Raw genomic sequence first — 25,326 nt, forward strand, 5'->3', positions numbered from 1 at the left:
TATTAACAAAGACACATCGAAAAAATGTAGACTGATTCACTTATCAATGAGTTAGTCCATCTTCTAAATCGCACTTCCCGGTCGATCCGTGCTCCACCACGGCGTAGACTGCAGTGGGACACTGCCTGCACACGCATCCTTAAACAAGAAAAATATCCAATCACGGACGTGCTTTTTTGATCGCGACTTCTCTTGCGTAGGTCCGTGCGTCACAATTAACTGGGTCCATGGATCCCCCTCCAACCGATCTTCGTGTAAATCGTGTTGTACCTACCAACGCAGACATCCACCGTCCGAGTTCAACGACGCCACCGGCAGCCCTACAACATCTCGGATGCCATCGTCTTGGTTGGATAATCCTAAATCAAACCCTTGGAGGAGATCCCATCAGAATTTCAACCGTCCAGGCCCCGTGATGCGGAGTCGGATACTCAGGCGACACAGTGACAGTGGCAAGTGGCAGCCCCCCTTCCGTCTTCCAAGTTCCAGCCGTGTAATTGAGAAAAGGGTGCAGGCGGAGTGAAGGCGACGCCAAGGAAACCGCCCGATTGAAGTTTATTCTTCCCTTTTTTTGTTCTGCCGATCTAAGGTGCGATCGCTCTCTAATCACTGTTTTAGATTTTTTTTTTTCTTTCAATTTCAACGCATATACTATTGATATACTTTATTGATCTCCCTCTGCTCTCGGGATCTCCATTTTTTTCACTTGTTGGTATGTTTTTGTTGTTCCGCGTCGTTGGATCAATTTAATTTGACTTTTTTAGTAGTAGTACCATGATCAATCTTGCTTCAGTTTATATGAATAGATTTCTTTGTAGTTGTATTGGCCGAACTAGTTTATCTATCATAACTAACATGGAGCAGAGCGGTTGCTCCAGATGGGCAACCACGAGCACTTCCTGATTTACTACCAATGGAAAACTTTTATGGGACGGACCGATCACCTCTAGAATTAAGATTAATAATGTGTCCAACGCAGTCATGCTTTAAGAATCAAGTCAAAAGCATCTCCGAGAGAGAAAATAATGAGTTAAGGTTACAAAGAGAGATTAGATACCCTTCACAGTGAAGTGTGAATGTATAAATACCGGTTGGTGTACCTGACTTCAGTTGCCAACCAATATGACCATTTACAAAATGCAAGTGTATTCAAGTTGGTCGGTCTCACGGTTAATTTAAAATAATTAGTCCCCAAGCTTAATAATTGTGATTCTGAGATCTTGTTTTAATCTGGGCCAGTAATAATCATGAGATGAATGAACTTAGGTTGTTGTGAGATTGCTAACAATGTAAATCTTTGACAAATAAACTAGAATGAAAGAACTTGTAGACTAGTTTAAAAGATTTAACTCTAGAAAAGTCACTTGATGATTTGCTTCAGACCTAACTTGAAGAGAAAATTAGAATGAAACATTCAATATACCACTAACCATGACTCAAGCTCACAAATATCAAAAACCTTCATACTATGCTAAGAACCCGAAGAAAACTGAACTAATAAACTTGACAAATCAGGAATGCATGCCCCCTTCATCCAATTAATAAACTTGCTTTTACCTAGTTATCATGACATCTATTATATGTTTTCTTGTTCATAGTTACTTATTGGCCACAAGCTCACAAACCTTCTTTTTCTTTTATTTTCCTACCTTTTCCATCAAATTGAGAGTTTAATAAGAGTATAAGACATATATATGCTATGCTAGGAGGAAAAAAAATTCAAATAAATGATAAATATAAAATAATGGCTGAGTCATCTTGTACATGAAAACCATACAATATAAGAGATTTCTTGGCATTTATTTAGTTTGAATGATTGCATAAATATGCAAAAAGCCTTGATTTTTTCTCCATCTCTCACTGTGAGAAAAATTGCAATGCTTATTCTTATACTATGCATACCTACTAAAACATTAGTGTAATTTCAATATAAAGGATTTGTTTTCTTAGTACTTGACATTCTTGTTTCAATCTTTTTCTATTGGCTTTTTGGTTGGTCACTCATTCAAACTCACTCATCTTCAGATTGAGTACTAACTTGAGTTGCACACATAATAACTTGCAACATTCCTTTATTTGTTGAAATGACCGATAAATAAATAAGCAGTCAATGAAGCTTATGCTCAGCTCCTTAATGTCAAAAAGAAGACTACTATAATAGGGGAGAAAGATGGAAAAAAGATGCCAAAGAAGCTTATGCTCATCTCCTTGCTATACTGCTTTCTTTATTTTCTAGTAACAAGTTCTTAATAGGGTAGAAAGATGCAATAAAACAAAAGCTAAATTTATTTCCTGTAAAACAAAACTGGTATAGTTAAAATCAGTGTTCTAAATGACGGTTGAGGCGGCCGCCTAGGCGCTGCTTAGGCGGGAGACAGACCTCAACCGCACCGCTTTGTGTTTTGGTTGCAGTAAAACGTTTCCGATTCGAACTCGGACGATGCATCCGGACGTGTCACCGGGCTCGGGCGACACATCCGGACAAGTTACTAGGCCAAATGATGGGTCCGGACTCATCGTCGGGCTTAGGCGACGCGCCCAGAAGCTGAAACACCAAAGCCTATCGTCGAATAAAATAAGTTTTTTTTTAAACTTAGGACTTAATTAAAACTTTAGATTAATAATTTTAATCATGATTGGAGTAATTTAAATAGGCTTAATTAAAGCCCAATAAAATTATCCTATTAATTATATATATATATATATATATATATATTATTTATTTATTTTAAAAAAATAAATTATAACTTTTTTATTTTTAGTTAATATATTTTATAGTATTTTTTTTATTTTTGATCCTTTATTTAATTTTTTATCTTTTAATTAATATATTATCTAATTTTGTAAAAAAAAAATGCCTAGGCGTCTGAGGCAGTAGGCAGTCATTGACTGCACTGTCATTGCCTACCGCCATTACAACCCTGGTTAAAATTGATAAGTATATAATATAAAATTCAAACTTATAGTAAGTTTATTATTTTTCATGCTACTGTTTTTAGGAAAATGTATCTTGTACAATCTTAGGAGATCAATTTTGCAAGGTGTATAAAAGAAATCCTTACCTACTGTTTCATTCATTCAGCTATGCAATCAATTCAATAATCAAGTGCAATTCTATTTTGTTTTCTCACGAGATTGTTGAATGAGACATGCAGCCCTGTGAGTTCACCAGTTGAGTAGCATCGATTTGTTCCCACATCACCGTCAAGTCTTGTGTGATTGCTGATTGAGGCATGGATTCTCTGCTTGTGTTGCACCACACAGATAGACTGCATATATGATATGGAATTCCAACCTTCACTTAATAAACTTCTGTGGCCATATACACCACATAGAGAAACATAAAAATTTAAAATAATTGTCAGATTAAATATAGAATTGTAATTTCATAACACCAAAGGCTAACCCAAGAGCCACTGTGGTTAAGAAGTGGATCATGACCACTTCTCTTTCCTTCAGACACATTAAATGTCTGCTGACTGGTGGTTGCCGTTGGTGGAAACATTGAGCCCCAGAATAAAGGAGGTCCCCATTATTTTCATTCATGCTTGGTTTCATAGTGTTCGGAGGTGGTGCTGTGCTCTGATCTTTAATTGTGAGTCTACTGATGTCTCAATTGATGGATTGAGACACTCCAGTCATGGGCTGGATGGGTGCTGGCTGTCGATAGGTTGGCTTTTGATCACATTCTGCTTCATGGTTTATTGTATACCTTGGCTGATGACTGATCCTGCTTCAACAGATTAGGCTGCTTTGTACGATTTTGCTTTGTTTCTAGCCTATGTTTATCTGCCGTAACACCTTGTGACTCTATTACAGAAATTGGGTGAAAACTATGATTTTCAATTAAAACCATTTTTTTTAAATAAAAAAGGTGGAGGTTGCAAATCCCTCATGTGGTGTTTTACATTCGAATTATTGAGCTAAAAATCAGTGGTCATCCCTATTAGTCTATGACTCACCATGATGTTGTTACCCTTGATTGTAAATACCATGGTGATTCTGTCACCTATATAAAATATGAAACACTACCACAACGAAGATGCTCACCCACTTTCTTTGGATGTATACTGTCTAGTTTTGATTTTATTATTTGAATGCAAAAATGATAGTTTCAAGAAAAATAAATTTGTTAGCAAAATATATCTGAATATAATATCACTAAAAAATCTATACTCTATACCCTATCTTATTCTAGGTACTACTTTGAGATTAGCATAGTCAGTAATGAGATAGTCTTTTGATTCAATTTCAAGAGTGTCAACATTGGAGCAGGTATATCATCCAAAATACAGATTTTTAAAGTCCTAATTGGTGTAGTTTTCTTTTCTCTCTTAGTAAGGGAGAACTAAAAAAAATTGTTTAAGAAATAAAAATGATACCTAAATTATCTCACAGCGTACATTATAATCACACTCTCTATCTGAATACAAGCTGCATCATTTTTTTTTGTTATATTTTTTCTTTGCAATTAGCTAGCCTGATTAAATTTGCTTTTATATAATGTAGGCTAAAGAACATGCTTCACTGTGGTCATTAGGAAATGGAGGGTTGTGACTGCATTGAACCTCTATGGCCTGCTGATGAACTTCTGGTCAAATATCAGTATATATCAGACTTTTTCATTGCCCTTGCTTACTTCTCCATTCCTCTTGAGCTCATCTATTTCGTAAAGAAGTCTTCCTTCTTTCCCTACAGATGGGTTTTGATACAATTTGGTGCTTTTATTGTTCTTTGTGGGGCAACTCATTTAATTAATTTGTGGACATTTACCATGCACTCAAAAACTCTTGCCATTGTCATGACCATTGCAAAAATTTCGACTGCTGTAGTGTCATGTGCAACAGCATTGTTGCTTGTCCACATAATTCCTGATTTATTAAGTGTAAAAACAAGGGAACTGTTTTTGAAAAATAAAGCGGAAGAGCTTGACAGAGAAATGGGCCTCATAAGGACACAGGAAGAAACCGGAAGACATGTTCGTATGCTTACTCATGAAATCAGAAGTACACTTGACAGGGACACAATATTGAAGACTACTCTTGTTGAGCTGGGGAGAACCTTGGGGTTGGAGGAATGTGCGCTATGGATGCCATCACGTAGTGGTTCATGTCTTCAACTTTCCCTTACGCTCCACCAACAAATCCCTACGGATTTAACTATGCCAATTAATCATCCTATAGTTAACAAAATTTTCAGTAGCAACAATGCAATGATAATTCCACATTCATGTCAATTAGCAAGGATCCGAGTACCATCAGGGAGATACGTGCCACCAGAGGTTGTTGCTATTCGAGTTCCACTGTTACATCTTTCAAATTTCCAGATTACTGATTGGTCAGAACTTTCTGCAAAAAGCTATGCAGTAATGGTCTTGATTCTCCCATCAGATAGTGCAAGGAAATGGCATGTTCATGAGTTAGAACTTGTTGAGGTGGTTGCTGATCAGGTACGCTCACCCTCTCTTTCATGTTTAACCTACATATATGTTTAGCATTGCTGTCATCATAATAATTACTTTTTGAACTTTAATTTTTTTTCCATTACTTTTTATATCCCAACATGTTAAAACTTCTTTTGCCTTAATTTCCATATGACTTTACAGTTTCTATTCAGAACCATCTTTCTATGCATGCTTACTTAGTTTAGATTTGTTTCATTTTTTATTATTTTTAGTAATAGCATTCTATTTTCCTACTTTGTGTTTAGTTAGTTACATATTTTTGTTTTCTAACTAACAATGAGTAATCTTCATGTTTCTAGAAGATTGAGTACTTTTCTTTGCATTGCCTAACACGATGAAATTGACTATTGTTTAATGAAATACTTTTATGTTTTCATTTAGTTGACCATTGAAACTCCGCCCATGACGAACCAATCATGGTCGGTCTCAAGCTCGGATAAAGGAGGAGGGTTACGTTAGGTTGTCCGCCAGCGTTAAAACTATGACAAATATTCAATGAATGGATCTATTAAACTATTGTACGAATGCTAGGTTGTTCCTTGAAAGGAACGCATTGTTGGTCCCTTGGCGGCTAGCTAGAGGGGGGTGAATAGCCTTGTAAAAATAAAAGCACGTTTCTCGATCTTTATAGCTTGATACAAATAGACACTCGCATAAAAGAAATTAAGAAGTAAACTGAAAACAGAGGCACACAAAGAATTACTTGATTTGCAATCAGGAGATTGCTAATCCAAGGAAGTTGAAAGCTCACTAATGTCCCTTTCGGACGGAGAAGCATCTCACAATTACAAAGCTAAAATCAAATGGAATCAATTGCAACTGTTGTTCTTAGCTTCTTGGATCAGGGTTGTATTTATAGCCTTGATTGGGACGCTTAGAAGGGTTCCAAGCGCCTGGAGGAGATAAAATTTTATCCTCGTCGCAACGGCTCGCGTCACGTCGCATTTGACTAAAATTCCAATTCCGGACACTCGGAAGCGTTCCGAGCGTCCGGACCGTGTAGATGAGGCCCCCGCTGGGCGAGGCGCCCAAGGGGTTCTTGGACTCAAAAGTCAACCCCCGATTGACTTTTCGGTCGGGTCTTCACTTCGCTTCTGCTCTCTTGGGTCTGGGTCTCTGCTCCAACTCTGCTTGCTTTGGTGATTTCGGCCATCCAGAATAGGGCTCACCCGAACCCATTTTCCGACATTCTTAAGCAACCTTCCGCTTCGGCTTCACGTCCCTCGGAAACGTCTCGCGCCTCCTTCTCGTCCGCTAGCTACTCTTCCGTAGCGCCTCATCCCTCGGACGCACTATGCCCGTCGGTTCTCGCCCGTGCCGTCCTTCTCGCTAGTTGCGTCTTTCGCTCAACTTCCTATGCTCCTAAATTCCTGCACACTTAGACATAGGGATTAAACACCAATAGGACCTAACCTGACTTAGTTGATCACATCAAAACTACCTTGGGGTACTAACAATCTCCTTCTTTTTGATGTGAACAACCCAAGTTAAGTTAGGGGAAAAAAAACATAAACAAATAATAATAACAAGGTAAATTTTGCAAATAATATTGTGCAAAAATTAATGATAATAATACCCTCCCCCTAGACTTAATCTTCACTTCTCCCCCTTTGATCACATTAAAAATGAAGTACTTTAAAATAATTTGGCAAAAAAAATCTAAAACAAAGTCTAAGGAAAATGCTATTTTCTAGAAAATTATGAAATTTTTTTTGAAAAATTTGGATTCTTATAACGAATTTTGAAAAATATTTAATTTGATAAATAAATCTAAAATTTTAATAAGGGATGAACAGACATATATAAAATTTTCAAAAAAAAAACAGAAATCTTTTTAAAAAGATGATAATTTTTTTTTTAAAAAAAAAGAAAGTTTGAAAACAATTCTGTGAAACATGTAAAAAAATTTAACAGGAAACATTTAGAAATTTTTGTACAGCTAAATGATGAAATTTTCTTTATCAGGAAAAGAAATTAAATTCTAAATAACTTCTAACAGAAATTTTGACAAACAATTTATTTGAAAACATTAGATAATTTTTAATTAAATGCTTAACAGTTAGTTAAGTAAACATTTATTTCATTAGCTTCCAGGTTGTGGCAAGACACTAGGTTTTCTTGGTTATTGGAACAACAACCACTTCTATACAAAGCCTTTTAAAGAAATTAAATATTTAATTTTCTTCTGAAAGCCCTATGTTTAACTTTAAAAAATTGGGCATGCACAAAAACAAAAAGAAAATTTAACCTAGATATGATTTTGTAACCCAAAATAGATTCCTTCCTACAGGATTAATCAAAAATTTCTTGAGAACATACTTCTGTGATATTTTTCTAATTTGACCCTTATGGTATTTAAAATGTCAATTTAATCCATTATATCTACTAACTTGTTGAATATGTGAGCATGCACGATTTTTTTTAACTCTTCTATTTCTGCTTTCAATTTTTCGTTTTCTATTTTCATCTTGTCGAAATCTTCTGACCGACAATATGGTGCTAGAATTCCTTTTAATTCATCATTTTCCTTTTCTAATATTTTATTTTCAATCTCTAATTTACAAAACTCTTCGATAGCATTTTTATAAATTTAAATAATTGGTCAGGAGGTAGGGACCGTACCTGACTTACCTTGTCTATTTCTAATGCTCCCCCTTCATTGATGCTCTCAATGATCATTGAGGATGAGTTTGCTTTGTCGTCTTCTTCTTGGTGACTTGCCACTAGCACAAGTTCGATGATGACTTCGATCTCCGATTTGGACGACATTTCGTCCCACGTCGCCTTTAGATTTCGACACTTTGTCTGGAGTGCTTTTTTGTTCTTGATCTTGTCCTTGCTCTTTAATTTAAGGTAGTTGTCTTTCACATGTCCTTCTTCATTGCAGTGGTAGCATCTTATCTTTCTTCTTCTTTTATCATGCACTTGATCAGATTTATTAGTTTTAAATAACTTTTTAAATCTCCTTACCATGAATGTCGTTTCGTCATCATTGAGAGAAGATTTAGAGTCAGGTTCGTCTACTTTTGCTTTTAGGGTAATGTTGTGCTTGGGCTCCTTCTTCAGATCTACACATCTTGTTTCATGAACTTCAAATGTCGAAAATAATTCTTCTAAGGTACTTACTTCTAGATCCTTAGAGATATAATAAGTATCTACTAAGGATACCCATTCAGAATTCCTAGGATAGGCGTTAAGCGTGTATCTTAGCGAATCTCGGTTGGTTACCTTTTCACTGAGATTCATGAGTTCGATGATGAGCTCCTTGATCCTTGAGTGAAGGTGTGCAATGATTTCACATTCTTCTAATCAGAGGTTGCTGATTTGGTTACGGAGCAAGTCCTGTTTCGCGAGTTTGACTTCGGATGTATCTTCGTGTAGCTCAAGGAACTTCTCCAAAAGCTCTTTTGCTAATTCGTAGGCATCAATTCTGTTGACTTCTTGTGGAGGTAACACACTTAGTAGATGGAATTAAGCTCGTTCATTTGCTACGAAGTCTGCTTGCTCCTTCTTTGTCCATTGATATTCTTCTTTGTCCTTTATAGCTATAAAGTCATACTTTAAGATTAACAATAAATCAAAGTCTGTTTTGGAAATGCCTCCATTTTTCTTTTCCAAATCGCGAATTCCCCCTCGAATTTAGGTGGGTAGATGCTCGGTCCGGCCATTTCTTGTGCTTCTATCGACGGTTAGTCCTCTTGAAACGTCCTGGCTCTCAATTGTTGGTCCTTTAGCGGTCGGCTAGAGGGGGGTGAATAACCCTATAAAAATAAAAGCATCTTTCTTGATCTTTATAGTTTGATACAAATAGACACTTGCATAAAAGAAATTAAGAAGTAAAGTGAAAACAGAGGCACACAAGGAATTACTTGGTTTGCAATCAGGGGATTGCTAATCCAAGGAAGTTGAAAGCTCCCTAATGTTTCCTTCGGGCGGAAAAGCCTCTTATAATAGTCCAAGTTCACAATTATAAAGCTAAAATCAAATGGAGTCAATTACAAGTGTTGTTCTTAGCTTCTTGGATCAGGGTTGTATTTATAGCCCTGATCATGATGCCTGGAGGGGATAAACTTTTATCCTCGTCGGGACGGCTTGCGCCACGTCGCATTTGGCTAAAATTTCAATTTCGGGCACCCGGGGTGGTTCCAAGTGCCTGGACCATGTAGATGAGGCCTTCGCTGGGCGAGGCGCCCAGGGGCACCCAGGTGGTTCGGGTCTTTCGCTCTGTTTCCGCTCTCTTAGGTCCGGGTCTTCTGCTTCGGTTCCGCTTGCTTTGGTGATTTCGGTCATCCGGAATATGGCTCACCCGAGCCCATTTTCCGGCCTTCTCGAGTAACCTTCTGCTTTGACTTCTCGTCCCTTGGAAACGTCTTGCGCCTCCTCGTCCGCCAACGTACCCTTCTGCAGTGTCTCGTCCCTCAAACGCACTGAGCCCGTCGGCTCTCTCCTATGCTGTCCTCGCTAGCTGCGTCTTTCACTCGACTTCTTGTGCTCCTAAGTTTCTGCACACTTAGACACAGGGGTTAAACACCAACATGACCTAACCTGACTTGGTTGATCACATCAAAACTACCTTGGGGTACTAACACGCGTTATAGGATCCGACTGTAACGTCTCGGCAAGGACCGCTACATTTCCAGAACTTGGGTGTAGTGCTAAATATGCAAGAATTGTACCGGCGAGGACCACTACATCTTCATGGGAACTTGAGTGGTGTTAAATAGGTAAGAATTCTCATACCATAGGTTGGGTAAGAACAAATATGATAGAAAAACTAATAATCTAAAATTTAGAACATAGAACATAGGAACCCTCATTAATAAATTATTGGAGGTAGTAGATATGATGATTAGGAGAAGAATTAGTATTTTGTGTGTACAAGAGACAAAATAGGTAGGCAAGAACGCAAAACTAATAGAGAAATCAGGTTTTAAGTTATGATACATAGAAAAGAGTAAAACAAGAAATGGAGTAAGTATTGTTGTAGATAGTTTGTTAAAGGATGAAGTTGTAGGAGTAATTAGAAAAGGGGATAGAATTATAGCCCTTAGGATAATAGTGACAAAAGAAATTATGAACATAATTAGTGTATATGCACCGCAAGTAGGATTAGATGAAGCTATCAAATCAAGGTTTTGGGACGACTTAGATGAAATATTATAAAACATTCTGCCAAATGAAATGATTTTAATAGGAGGTGATCTAAATCTACATGTCGGAGTGAAAAATGAGGAATATAATAGGGTGCATAGGGGTTATGGGTTTGGAACAAAAAATGAAGAAGGGAAAACTATATTAGATTTTACGATAGCATATGATTTTATATTAACTAATATGTTTGTTAAAAAAAGAGAAGAACACTTAGTCTCGTTCAAAAGTGGGAATAATAAATCGCAAATTGATTTTCTTATGATTAGGAAGAAAGATAGAAAGATTTGTAAATATTACAAAGTCATCCTGGAGAAAGTTTAACTACCCAACATAGGTTAGTAGTATTGGATATACGCCTCAAACATAGTATCAATAGAAAGAAAATATATATGACTCCTAAAATTAAGCGGTGAAAGTTAAAGGATGGGAAGCAAAATATATTTAAGGAGAAGATAGGAGTACAAGCATTATGTGAAATATATGGTGATTGTAATACGACATGTGATAAGATGGTATCAAAGTTAAAAATAGTAGCTAAGAGTGTATTCGGTGAGTCAAAGGGACATGCACCACAAAGTAAGGAATCTTGGTGGTGGAATGAGAAAGTACAAAAGAAGTGAAGAAAAAATGAATAGCTTATAAAGAATTATATATTTTTAAGAACGAGGAAAAGTTAAAAAAATATACAATATCCAAGAAAAAAAGCTAAGAGAGTAGTGAATTAAGCAAATAATGAAATTTTTGAACGATTATATCAAAAATTAGATACAAAAGGATGTGAATGAGACATTTATAAAGTAGCTAAAGTGAGAGAAAGAAAGACAAGAGATCTTATCTAAATAAAATATATTAAAGATGAATGTAATAGGGTACTAGTAAACGATAGAAAAATAAAAGAACGGTGGAAGAGGTATTTTCATCAACTTTTTAATGAAGGTTTAGGTAACCAACTTAGATAATTTAAGTAGGTCAAATAAGCATAGAAATTTAAATTTTTATCGTATAATTCAAACTTCAGAAATATAATAAGCTTTAAATGGGATGCACAATGGAAAAATTGTTGAACCAGATGATATTCCAATAGAGGTATGGAAGTGCCTAGGGAAGCAAGGTATTGAATGTTTAACAAAATTATTTAGCATGATATTTAAAACAAAAAATATATATAATCAATGGAGAATAAGTACTCTAGTTTCCTTATATAAGAACAAGAGAGATGTACAAAATTGTGCAAACTATAAGGGTATTAAACTAATGAATCATACCATGAAACTTTGGGAAAAAGTAATAGAAAAAAAATTAAGGAAGGAGACTACGGTGACCGAAAATCAATTTGGGTTGAAGGTCGATAATAGAAGCTACAGCTTCTTAGACAATTAATTGAAAAAAATCGAGAGCAAAAACAAAATCTACACACGGTATTCATTAACTTAAAAAAACTTATGATAAAGTTCCAAGAGAAATTATATAGAGAATTCTAGAAAAGAAAGGTGTTAGCGTATATATATTGAACTAATTAAAGATATGTACAAAAATGTAATGACTACAGTAAAGATTTCAGGCAGAATAACTGAAGTATTTCCAATAAAGATAGGGTTACATCAAAGATCAGCTTTAAGTCCTTATGTTTTTATACTAATTATGGACAAACTCACTACACACGTTCAAGACACAGTACCGTGGTACATATTGTTTGCTGATGATATTATTTTGGTAGATGAAACACGTGAAGGAGTAAATGTTAAACTAGAATCTTGGCGGGAAACAATAAAAGGGAAAGGTTTTAGGCTTGGTAGAATAAAAACAGAATATATGAAATTTAAGTTTAGCAATATTAAACATAATGAGACAATTGTTAAGATAGGAGATGATGAGTTGCTAGGAACTGAGAGTTTTTGATATTTAGGATCATTTTTGTAAAATGATGGAGGGATTGAAGAGATGTCTTACATATAATACAAGCAGGATGGTTGAAATGGACAAAAGCATCGGGTGTTTTATGTGACCGTAAAGTACCCCTAAAACTTAAAGGAAAATTATATAAAACCGCATTTAGACTTGCTATGTTATATGGAGTTGAATGTTGGGCTATGACTCGAGCACATGAGCCGAAGATAAAAGTTGCAGATATGAGGATGTTAAGGTGGATGTGTGGGCATACGAGGATGGACAGAATAAGAAATGAGAGCATTAGAAAGTCGGAATTGCATCTATTGAGCAAAAACTCTGAGAGACACGTTTAAAATGGTACGAGCATGTACTTAAACGGTCGATAAATGTTCCAGTTAGGCGATGTGAAACTATGACAAATACATATATCAAACGAGAAAGAGGAAGACCAAAAAAGACTTGGTTAGCAACAATAAAATAAGATAAAATTTATTTAAGTATAGGTGATGATATAGTAGGAAATAGAGCTCAATGACGAAAAAGAATCTATATAGCCGACCCCACCTAGTGAGATAAGACTTGGTTATTGTTGTTGTAGTATTTAGTTGACCACTGATATAATATTCCTCCATGCTAAGGAGGCTATTTTATTTGTTCTTAAGGTTTGAACCAATTGAGAGGAAAGTTCAGTTAGACCCATTTACAAGATTCCAACGTATTAATGAATAAACTAACAAGATGAGACATTAACTCTAGTTACAGTTTTCAAAATTGGTGGATCCTGATAAAATGCCAAATATAATTTTGTCAAGAAATCAATCGCCTGAAGGAATTTTATCAGGTACACCATAAGATCATAAATAGGGATGGAAGAACATCAAAGATGGTGAAACTTAATGAAATTTGGTGAGGGTTACTGCACGAACTCAGAGTTTTACCATTGAGAACACAATTGATTATCTAGAATGCAGTGGGAACAATAATAACATATATGAGCAATGGCAGAATATATATATACCCAATGGCATTCTAGAGTGCAGAATGTCGATGGAAATCAAATCGCTACTTGGAGATTTAATTTCCATTTTACTACCTTTTAGGAATCAACTTTAAGTCATCCAGCTTCCTTGGCCTTCAACTGATTTTCTCAAATCTAATATCTGCTTTAGTTTCAGATCTAGTATTTGTGTGTTGATGTCTTTAATCATGGCTGCAACTGTTTCTCTTTCGGTTTCCCGAATTTAAAATCCTTTGTTTTGAGAGTAGAAGTTTTTTTTTCCTCATGTTTGTAAGCATAATGAGTCTTAACATCTTCATTCAAAACATTCATCATCTTTTTTCAGGTAGCTGTTGCACTTTCACATGCTGCTATATTAGAAGAGTCTATGCGGGCACGTAATCTACTTATGGACCAAAATGTTGCTTTAGATGTAGCACGGCAGGAGGCTGAATTGGCTATTCGTGCTCGTAATGATTTTCTAGCTGTCATGAACCATGAAATGCGAACCCCATTGCATGCAATTATCACTCTTTCTTCCCTTCTTATGGAGACTGAACTAAACCCCGAGCAACGGTCAATGGTTGAAACTGTATTGAAAAGTAGCAGTCTTCTAGCAATTCTGATTAATGATATATTAGATCTGTCCAAGTTGGAAGATCGAAGCCTTGAGTTGGAACTTGGAGCTTTTAATCTTCATTCTGTCCTCAGAGAGGTAATTAGACTTTATTTTCCCTTTCTCTGTTTGCATTTGTTTGGTATTAATTGTTACCATTATAATTATTTCCATCACTTGGGAAATTTTACTTTTTTTTTTATGTTCCATGTATCAGGTGGTGAATTTTGTAAAGCCAGTTGCAGCCGTCAAGAAGCTACCTGTCTCACTTATCTTGTCACCTGACCTACCTTTATGTGCCATCGGAGATGAAAAACGACTTATGCAAATTATATTGAATGTTGCTGGTAATGCTATCAAGTTTACAAAGGAAGGACATATTTCTATTACAGCTTCCATTGCCAGGACAGATTATTTAAGGGATTTTAGAACTGCCGACTTCTATCCAGTTGCTTGTGACGGTCATTTCTACTTGAAAGTCCAGGTTATAGATTATAAGAAAGCTGATATATTTATAATTTTATCTCCTGTTAGATATGTTATTCACTTTAAATGATTTGCAATTATTGGTCACATGAAAACTTATGTATTAATTCCGTTATCTCTGAATATATATGTTGTACCTTTCAATTATCTGTCATTTTCTAATGAGGATAAGGGACCATAAACAAAGTAAAAAAAAAAAAATCATATAGGTCAGTTCAACTCTCAATTTTAGGAATTTGTGAAATATTGACTTGTTTTTGAGGAACTTTTTGTTATCGGTAAAGGTTTGTTTCAACCAACCTGTTTGGATACTCCTAGGACATCCATTCAGATTGCACAAAATCTAATTTCCTTGCAAATCCGAAACTTAATTATTGCCTGCTTAATTTGGATCTAATTGAGTTGAAATTTGAATCAATAAAAATGTATCGAGAACAAGTTAACCCTTTGCTCAACTATTTTTAGTACGATTATGAGGGCATCTGATACTCATTGGATTATGTCAATAATGTATATCAAGTTATCACAAAGCACATGTATGGTCCGGGTAGTATGATTTAGAAGCACCAAATGACCCAAGTTACCACCAATACTGACCACTGAACTGCTACATAATGGCTTTGTATTGGTTTGTGCACTTGTAGCGAAGTCCCTTGGGTGATTCTAGAGTTGAGTATTTGATACTCATTGGATTATACTGTTGAGGGACTGTGGGCGTAGAACAGTTCTTATGGAGCTGGGCTTTACCACATTATTATTTTGTTTTTGATCCATTAAGCAATTAATGTTCCATAGGACCAAAGTCTTGGCTTGTTATCATTTTTTGCTACATTCTATTTTCTGTTTGTAATGCTCAGGATACCCCTATGCAGTTATGGCACACCAATTATATCATTGTTTCTTAATTACTTCTCTCTTTTTTTTAAAAGAAAATTATATCAAAACATTCATATTCAACCATGTTAGCTGGAAAAGTTGGTATGCTACAAGAAAGTTGATTATTTTTTGTTGAATAATACTTGGTTTGATTAAAAAGTATATGATTTTTGTCTGATTGCTTCTTGAAAGTCTGATAAATTAGCAGCTCCAAACTCTCTTACTCAAAAATCATATTGTCTAGACTTCACTTGACTGAATAGGAACAGGCTTCCAGAATGGCTTGTGAGTGATGCAAGAATTGCAATCATAAGTTTTTTTGTTTCTTCTGTGGATTAATATTGCATTTTGATTTGATGCGCAATGGTTCACATATGATACACCAACAGTTTCATCACAAGATTTTTGTTTCTTATTTTGTATATTGAAATTCTTTTTCTCATTTTTTCAATAATATTATATGCTAAATTGACCTTTTCGATATCAGGTAAAAGATACTGGCTGTGGAATTAGCTCTCAAGAATTACCACATATCTTCACTAAATTTGCACAGAGCCGAAATGTAGCAAGTCAAAGTTACAATGGAAGTGGTGTTGGGCTTGCCATTTGCAAGAGGTACAGCCATCTCATTGTCTTAGGCACTATTCTGTGTAGTGTACAATCATGACTATGTTTTTTCCTTCTTTTCATGCAACACTTACTGACATCATTTTGCATTAAGTTTATTAAAATGATTGTAGGAATTTTTTCCTAACCTTAGATTCCTGTATCCAGTGCCTTTCCATATTTTATGTTCTGTTCAGAGAAAGGCTTTTGGTATTAGTGAAATCTCTAGAATTCTTTTAAACACGATCCTAGATTCATTTTTGTTTTCTCCATATTTACGTTCTTAATAAGATCATCATTTGAATGTGTACGAAACTGATCACATAGAAGAAAAGTTATAATACTTGTTTGCAGGAATCCAGATGAATTCAGGCTAAACAGTTTTTCTTGCATTTTGTTACAAATAAACTTAAAATACCAATTCAAAAATATTGTTATCTTCTCTTAATCCTGCACGCTGTTCCTTTTATCATATTTCAATTAGCATCTCTCTTGTAAGGCAATTTTTTCAGACATATTTTAGTCTTGTGGAGATTATTCTTTCTCTACCTTACATACAGCCTCTTCCAACCAAATATACATGGGAATAATTACGGAAGATCCATTCCATTTCATGAACCAAACTTATTAGTAAATATTTGTATTCTAACCCTATTCCAATTAATTAAATTATCAATAGAGATTATAGTATTCTTGAAATCCTGGTTAACTCTATTATATATCTTGAATGAGATTTTCAATATTTAAATTATTAGCATCATTTTTTATTATTTGATTCCTAGACTGGTAAATTTAAAGAACTAATGTCTATTATTTTTTTCACAACAGTTTGGCAATGTGCAATTGATTCACTGTTCACTGAAATACAAATCAAGATTTAGGAAACTAGACCATTCTCATTAGATGCGCATATTCTTATCCGGTGTTTGTTTATATAAATTGGCATTTGGTGAAATTCAATGCTAAATATTTAAGGATCTGTGTTGCTCGCATGGTCATAATCTATTAATTTTGTTTCTAAAAGCTTTATGTTATTCATCTCATACGTTTAATTTGCTTCCTCCTGCTCCATCAGATATGTAAATCTCATGCAAGGTCATATTTGGCTCGAGAGCGAAGGGCTTGGAAAGGGATGCACAGCCACATTTCTGGTGAAACTGGAAATATGCGAAAATCAAAACATATCTCACCAAAAAAATGCCCCGTTGTCTTGGACGAATTAGCACGGGCAGGATAATGCTTCCACCACCAAAGTTATATATGCCACATGATCCAGAATGGCCTATTCCTCAGAAACCTTAGCATCAAGAGGTGTACAGGATGTTGAGGACTATCTGCATTCATCAGCCACTCAAATGCACGAGTTTTTATCCTCAGTAGTACCATAATGAGTAAGAGTCGATTTTTTATTTGGTACGGGAATGACAAATTTAAATTTCTCTCGACATTATTGTAATATGTAATTGAACTCTCACTATTATCTTGTTTATATACTAGTGAAAATTTCAGATAGAACCAAGTCGATAATTAACAAGTTGCATAAGCTCGATGGATGAGTATGTTATGATCACAAGAGTTGGCCAGATATTGATAGCGATATTCAAAAGTGAATATATGATGCAATCTATCACAGCATTCGAGGTTTGCCACGAGCAATTAGTATTTGGTTGCCTACGTGGCTGTGCCACACGAACAATCCGCTCGGGTGGCGATCGATTTTCCCTTTGGATCTCATGGTAACCTCTGATCTTCTCAATTGGGTATTAAGCAATGTTACTAATGCAAATTTATAATATCTCCAACAATATTTCTCCATTAGAAATCGCAAGTTGTAATTTTCTAATAATTATACAGGTTGGAATGAAATTTCCTAATAAAGTCGTAGAGGAAGGTAGTTGACTTCAGTGGTACTCTTCAGGATTAGAAAATTTTAAGCCGATTGACTTGACCGATACTCGTTGAAAAGTCAAAGCCCTGAAAGTATAACTACCATCAAAACTATCCCCACAGCATTTTCTTAATTGACAAGTTATTTTTTTGTCGAATTTCAATCGACACCGTAGACTCAGTAGTTTTTTTTCTAAATAATTCAATTGTCTAATTCGATCCAGAGATAGATGATCCAAACGAATCGACAGAGACACAATGCACAAACGAATCGTCTTTTGTAATTCCTCACCCCGGGCAGTCTTTTTTTTTTCCTTTTATTTTTGTTTTGAGAAACTGAGGACACGTATTGGGGACGGACATAAATGTCTCGATCATGGACCATCAATTAATTAATTTTTTCTTGTAGTGCATTCACAGCGTCAAATGAAATTGCCCATCGTAATTCCTCTTCTTTTCCATTAGTATTTTTTTAAAAAGAAAAAAAAAATTCTATCTACTTCTCAACTACACCATAAACAAACATCTCCCTCGACTCGAAACTTTCCGATTAATTAAAAAGATAAACTCGAGCGACGGATCGGCACGCCCCATGGCCGAAGATGGAGGCCCCAGCTCGATCGTCATCGTCATCTGCACCTTCGTCGCCGTGATGTTCCTTCTGATCGCCTATTACTGCCTCAAAGGCACCTTCGAGGGGCCGCCGTCGTCCGGTAATCGGAGAGTAATCGCCGCGGCCTCCACCTCCAGGCCGCTCAACTCCACCTCTTCCGTCTCCGAGCCCGGAGGCGGAGATGCCCCATCAACCGCTCGCGCGGAGACCGTCCTGACGCGGCTGCCGGTGTTCGAGTACTCTTCGGCGGTGCAGAAGAAGAAGATCAGCTGCAGCGTGTGCCTGATGGACTTCAAGGACGGCGAGAAGGGGCGGTTTCTTCCCCGCTGCTTCCACTGCTTCCACGTCGAGTGCATCGACGCGTGGCTGGCGTCGCACTTGGAGTGCCCCGTCTGCCGGGCGTCCGTCGACCCGGCGGCGCCCGAGCTCGCCGCCGTGTGAATTCGCCTAATTCTGCTTTGTAACTTGTTCTCCGCCGATCTTGTGTTACTGATTCACAGATTTGAAGAATGAACAGATCAAAATTCCTGATTATTTGTGGTGTTGAAAAATTGGGGATTTAAATTACGTTTTTGCCGACGTCTCGATCTGGCACAGCCCGACCGCATAGAGCGTGGTGGATGAACTAATTAATCTGCAAACAAGACGATTAGGTGGGAATGGAATCCCATTGATCTGTTTATCACATGTCAATTATTGGAGTAGGAATCATATTGTTTTTGATTATTTCTCTCCCTCTAGCTGCAATAATTTGGGGTTTAACAAGAAAAAAATTGTAGAATTAGGAAGCAAATCGATCTGCATCGATCTGTTTTGTTAGAACAAAAAGATGATAAGGTTTATCCCAAGAGAGTCTAGTATTACCAGTCTCCAGTTAGATACAGACATACACATTCTGCATCGATATATTTTATGACTTTTGGAATGTTTTGAGGAAAAAAAAAATAATCATACATAAGCATTTATTTGTGTTTTGTGGACCTCCACCGTGGCAGCGGGGTGGGGACCCTCCTTATCACCGTATCACAAGCTTCCCCTTCAAGTTTAGTCGAATGAGGATGTAGTCAAATTGACTGGAACAATGTGAGCAAATTCCTTCCTGATCGGCCTTCGTCGCTGTGGGGTCTTCGGTCAAGATGTACCCGTTCCTCGTCGATCGGGCTCCTGAAGCTTGACGCTCAACCTTAGACATGCTCCCTCTATCCGATCGGGCGGATTAAGGTTTGTACTTGTAGAATTTTTTTCCTCGGGTAGTCTCGGGCGAGCGGGGGCTCAGTTGACGTCCTCCAAATATCTTGGAATGCGTGCAAATACCCTTTCATTAAGGCAGAGCAGGTTCCCATGCCGGCCTTAATTGCCAACCCGTGATAGCATGCCACGTGTCATGCTCGCAGCCACCGCACACCTGACATGATAGGCATTGATGGCGATATTTGACAGTTTAAATTCAACTACAAGCACTTGTCCTCGGTTTTCATGACCTAGATCGGATGGCTCCGGTCGGCCGAGCCCAGGTATATGAGCTCGCCACCTCATTGCCTTCTTCACGCCTTTGCTACTGCATTCCCGACCTTCGTGCTCTTGCGCCATGTGTTCTTCGGCGATCCTGTGCATGTCGTCCTCTGGCAATCCTTCATTCTCTTCCTCCGGTGGCCTTTGGCTCATCTTCTTCGACCATTTCTCCATTCCTGCTCCGACGATCCTCATCCTGTAAGCTTCCTTCCCTCCTTATTCGCTTTCGATCTCCGACCTCTCCTCATTCCTGGTGACCTTCCAATGGTCTTTTCTCTCTTTCGATCGCATTTCTTTCACTGTTCTTGCCTTCATTTTTGCCATGGCGAGTTCTTCAGAGTCGTCGGTTGTCGTTCTCGAACTCTAGTATACCACCATGGAGTTCCGGTCCGATGCGGGCGACGCGGAGGCTCTGAGGAATACCTTTGAACTTCCCCTAGGCATGAGATCATTTTACCTTCTCCGTCCGATCGACCCAATAATCCCTCGACTAACACCATCTATCTATTCCGAGATCACTTTATCGTCGGTCTACGATTCCCCACCATCCTTTTATCATCATCGTTCGTAAATACTTCCGCATCTCTCTTCCTCAACTCGTGCCGAACTCCTTTCATCTGTTGTGCAATGTCATCATCTTGTTCTGGCTGCACGACATTCCTCTCCTTACACGAGTCTTCCACTACTTTTATTACCCCAAACAATCCGAGTCGGGGACCTTCCTCTTTCAGTCTCGGGTTCAATCTCGGGTCGGCCTAGTTTTCTTTGACAAAATGTCGACATCTAATAAACACTGGAAGGAATACTTCTTCTTCCTGCGTCTCCCTGAGTAGCCAGAATTTGCGACCCATTGGCAATTTGAAGTGGCGCCTCAGCTCGACCTGAAGCGATATAAGAGTTTATCAGATTATCTTCACGTAGCTTCTATGTTGGCTAATCAGAAGTACCACATCCACAAGCTGCTGCCTGAGGGTGTTCTTTATATCTTCGGACTCAGCCCGATCTGCACCCGGCTGTTGACCAGTCTAGGTAGGCATCTAGCATGCAGATCAGCTCGCATCCCACGGTGGAGTCCACCATCTGGTCGATTTGAGGTAGCGGGTAGAAGTCCTTCGGGCATGCCTTATTTAGATCACGGAAGTTGATGTAGACTCACCATTTGTTGCTCAGCTTGGAGACAAGGACGGCGTTGGCGAGCCAGCTCGGGAACTGAACTTCCCGCACATGTCTGGCCTGCAACATCTTTTCTACCTTCGCCCGGATGATCAAGTTCTGCTTGGCGCTAAAATCCTTCTTGCAGTGCTTTACCGGACAGGCGTCCGGTCGGACATGTAGCTCATTCTGAGTCACGCTTGGGGAGATGCCGGGCAGCTCGTGCGTCGACCATGCAAACACATCATGGTTTTTCCTGAGACAAGTGATCAACTCCTCCTTCTGCTTCTCCTCTAGGTCGGCAGCCACAAAAGTCGTGGCTTCTGACCGGTTCCGGTGGATTTACACCTCCTCCTTTTCCTCGTATACCAAGGTGGGAGGTTTTCGGTAATAGCGTTTACCTCTAGCCGTGGAGCCTTCCTTGCTGCTTTGGCATCGGACTTGACTATCTCCACATAGCATCGCCGAGCGGCTAGTTGGTCGCCCTTGACTTCGCCCACCTGGTCGTCCATTGAGAATTTTATCTTCTGGTAGTACGTGGATATTATCGTTCAGAACTCATTGAGGGTCGGTCGTCCCAAGATAACATTGTAGGCCAATGGTGCATCCACAACTATGAAGTTGGCGGTCCGAGTCCTCCTCAACGTCTCTTCTCCCAGCAAGATAGCTAATCTTGCCTGGTTAATTGGCAAGACTTTATTGCCTGTGAACCCATAAAGCGGGGTCGCCATGTGCAGTAGTTCGATGCGGTCTATTTGCAGCTGATCAAACGTCTTCTTGAAAATTATATTTACTAAACTCCCTGTGTCAATGAAGGTCTGATGGATGGTGTAGTTAGCGATCACCGCTCGGATGATCAAGGCATCATTATGGGGGATTTCGACCCCTTCCAGATCGTTGGGGACGAAATCGATCTGAGGCCCTTCGGCCTTCTCCTTGCTGCAACGGACGGCGTGGATCTCCAACCGTCGAGCGTATGATTTTTTGGCCCGGTTGGAGTCTCTGTCAGTCGGCTCTCCAACAATCATGCATATCTCTCCCTAGTAGCCATTGTTTCTATTTTCCTCTTCTCGGGCAGACGACCTGTTCCGCTCAGCCGGGATCCTGGAGGGCTCAGTTTCCTCCCTCCGCTGATGATGATAGCGCTCATGCTCCCTTCTCTCTTCTCGCCGCTCGGTTGAGCGACGACGATCCCGCCGATCGGGAGATGGGGAGCGACGGTGATATCCCCTTGGGGTTGGTTGGTTGATGATTGGCGTCAGTCCTCGGTAATCCCGTGTGTTGTGCATTGTCGACTGGTGAAACGAGCAAAATATGGACGTTCATACCTTGCGCTTGGGCGCCTTAGGTCGACCAGATGCCACGTCTTGTACGGCATGTGTCCTGGTTTCTTGATGTAGTCATACTCCTTCAGCCCTAGGTCCTTTGAGCGGCATATGGCTGCTAGCCGGTCGACGCTCGGCCAATGCCGAATGCTCGGTTGACGCCTCCTTCCTTCTAGATGATTGGGTCTCCTCCACGTTGATGTATTCGTTGGCATATTTCAACATGTGGTCGAAGTCCCGGGGTGGCTTCCTTATGAGCGACCGAAAGAAGTCCCCTTCGGTGAGCCCCTGGGTGAAGGCATTTATCATGGTCTCGACGAGAACGAGGGGATATCCATGGCCACCTGGTTGAAGCACTGGATGTACGCTCTGAGCGCTTCCTTGGACCCTTGTTTCAAGGCGAAGAGGCTGACGCTTGTCTTTTGATAGCGTCGACTGCTAACGAAGTGGTGGTGGAAGGCGGTTCGAAAGTCTTTGAAACTTCATACTGAGTCGTCCGACAACCTTCTGAACCACCGCTGCGTCGATCCGGAGAGAGTAATGAGAAAGACTATGCACTTTACTCCGTCCGTGTACTGGTGCAGCGTAGCCTCATTGTCGAACCGATCCAGATGATCATCTGGATCGGTCGTTCCGTTGTACATCCCGATCGTCAATGGGGTGTAGTGTCGAGGCAGAAGGTCTTGTAAGATCTCCTCTGAGAACTGTCTGTTGATCTATTCAGGGGACGCAGCGCTTCGGGGCATTTTTCCTTTCTGCGTGTCCCGAACGGGTGCCTCGTCAGAAGATGATCTCCACTCCTGATGCACTTGGGCTATCTCCGAGGGGGTTTGGAACAGAGCTCGGTGGAAGGGGATCGGCGCAGGCGGCGCTTCCCCTTGGGTGCCGATCAGCCTTTTGTTCTGCCCCCATACGGAGAGATGCTCCGCTCGGTCTTCCTGCCCCGCTCGTCGATCGACCGCTGAGGTTGTCAGTTGTCGTGCTGGCCGATCGGCTATTGCTTGCTGTTGTTGCTGCTCCATAATTTTTCCTGCCCGTGCTTGCACGAGCATCTCCAACTCCTCTTGCGTGAATGTCACGATGGCTAGCCGTCTAGCGTCTTCCATTTCCTCGGTTCGGATTCAGGTGACATTCCCACAGACGATGTCAAATATGATCCTATCCAAAAGTCGGGGAAGTGGATGCTGGGGATGTGGCGCTTCTACTAACCTCCGAAGGACTCCACACTTGCCTGCAAAACAAGCAACGTCAGTGCCGAGCCAGGGAAAGGATCCTCGGAAATGGCCCTCCGACGCTCAAGTCAGTCTCCGGCGAGGCAAGAAATAGAGGAAATTGTAGCGTAACTATAGAGATCGCGAGAAAAGCATACCTCCCTCAATGCCTGGACCCCCCCTTTCTATAGGGCTCATGTAGCGTGTGTGCACGCTTTTTAAAGCGGCCACACGATCCCAAGCTTCCCTTGAAGAGGTATGTCAGGAAAGTATCCCTGACACAGTACCTTAACGGGCCGAACATATCTCTGAAGTAATAGTGGAAGCTTCCGTCGTACAATCCTCTGTCTGATCATGTCGCTCGTCGACGACACTAACTCCCAAAAGGATGTCGAGGGACATCCTACTGTGTCTGTTGCTTGGGCGAACGGAATGGTCGCTCGGTTGAGAGTCCCTTGTGACGTCGCCCGTTGCTGGGCCGAGCGGGATGACCGCTCGACCAAAGCGTTGTCTGGATGACGAATCTATTACTTGGCCGAGCAGGATAGTCGCCCGGCTGATACTTCCAATGTCTAGCTTCTATACGTGTACCTTGATTGAACGGGATAATCACTCGGCTGTAGTGGCATTGTATGGTCTGCTCGGCCATGACCCTACTCCGCTGTTCTGAGTATTGATGTAAGGCCGAGCAGGGAAGCCGCTCGACTTGCTTCTGCAGACACTTGGCGTTCATTCCTATGTTGAGCGTCGGGTGCTCAGCTAGTAGCCGAGCCAGTGATGCTGTCGGGTCGGGCCTCTTCGTATCTCGGTCACTGGAACCACTTGCCCGACTGACCAATGATATTGGGACTTTAATTGCCGTGACTCTGACCTTCGTTGACCTCCACCGTGGCAGTGGGATGGAGCCCCTCCTTATTGTGTAGTTTGTTAGATAATCAATATTAACAACCAAGAAATAAAATCTCAAACATCAAAAGAACAATCTCATAAAATTAGACATATATTTATACTCATTGAACTGTAGTATCCTCATTCTTCCAGCTACATAAGGCCTATTTCCGGCACAGCCGTTGACCACTTGCTGGCAGCCAACACAGTCGTCGGCCGGTACAATCACGCGGTCACTTGCTAGTGGTCGACACAGCCGTCGGCCGCTTGCAAGCGCTCGACACAGCTCCCGTTCGCTTGCAAGCGCGCGACACAGCTGCCAACCGCTTGCTAGCAGCTTGCGGGCACAATCGTTGGCATCTTGCTAGTAGCCAGCGGTCGGCCGCTTGCTAGCGGCCGACACAACCACAAGCGTGTGGCTGGCGACCGGCGAGAAGAGATCACCGGAGAGAACTTACCTGAAGATCACCGGAGAGAAGAGATCGCGTCGGAATCGCCAAAGAGGAGAGATCACGTCGGAATCGCCGGAGAGGAGAAAACCGAGTGCGCGAGAGGAGAAGGGTCAGTGCCCTAATTTTATTTTTGGAATTGCCAACGGAATCTAATTTCCGTCTGTAATTACCAACGGAATCCTAATATTTTTGCAGTATAT

The 25,326-nt window shown here is 39.7% G+C and overlaps 2 protein-coding genes across 2 annotated transcripts; both read left to right on the forward strand.

Annotated features, from left to right (window-relative positions):
- The first annotated feature begins 342 nt into the window (after positions 1-342).
- LOC122019239 (probable ethylene response sensor 1) lies at positions 343-17,598 on the forward strand. The gene is made up of 6 exons (XM_042576730.1): positions 343-589; positions 4,510-5,449; positions 13,849-14,217; positions 14,336-14,602; positions 15,968-16,095; positions 17,162-17,598. Exons 2-6 carry the CDS (start codon positions 4,544-4,546, stop codon positions 17,307-17,309), a joined length of 1,818 nt encoding a protein of 605 aa, XP_042432664.1. The 5' UTR covers positions 343-589; positions 4,510-4,543; the 3' UTR covers positions 17,310-17,598.
- Positions 17,599-18,565: 967 nt separating this feature from the next.
- Positions 18,566-19,027, forward strand: LOC121996605 (RING-H2 finger protein ATL5-like). Its single transcript, XM_042550622.1, has one exon. It carries the CDS (start codon positions 18,566-18,568, stop codon positions 19,025-19,027), a length of 462 nt encoding a protein of 153 aa, XP_042406556.1.
- Positions 19,028-25,326: the final 6,299 nt, after the last annotated feature.

This window comes from Zingiber officinale, chromosome 1A (genome assembly GCF_018446385.1).
Source record: "Zingiber officinale cultivar Zhangliang chromosome 1A, Zo_v1.1, whole genome shotgun sequence".
NCBI classification, from domain to species: domain Eukaryota; kingdom Viridiplantae; phylum Streptophyta; class Magnoliopsida; order Zingiberales; family Zingiberaceae; genus Zingiber; species Zingiber officinale.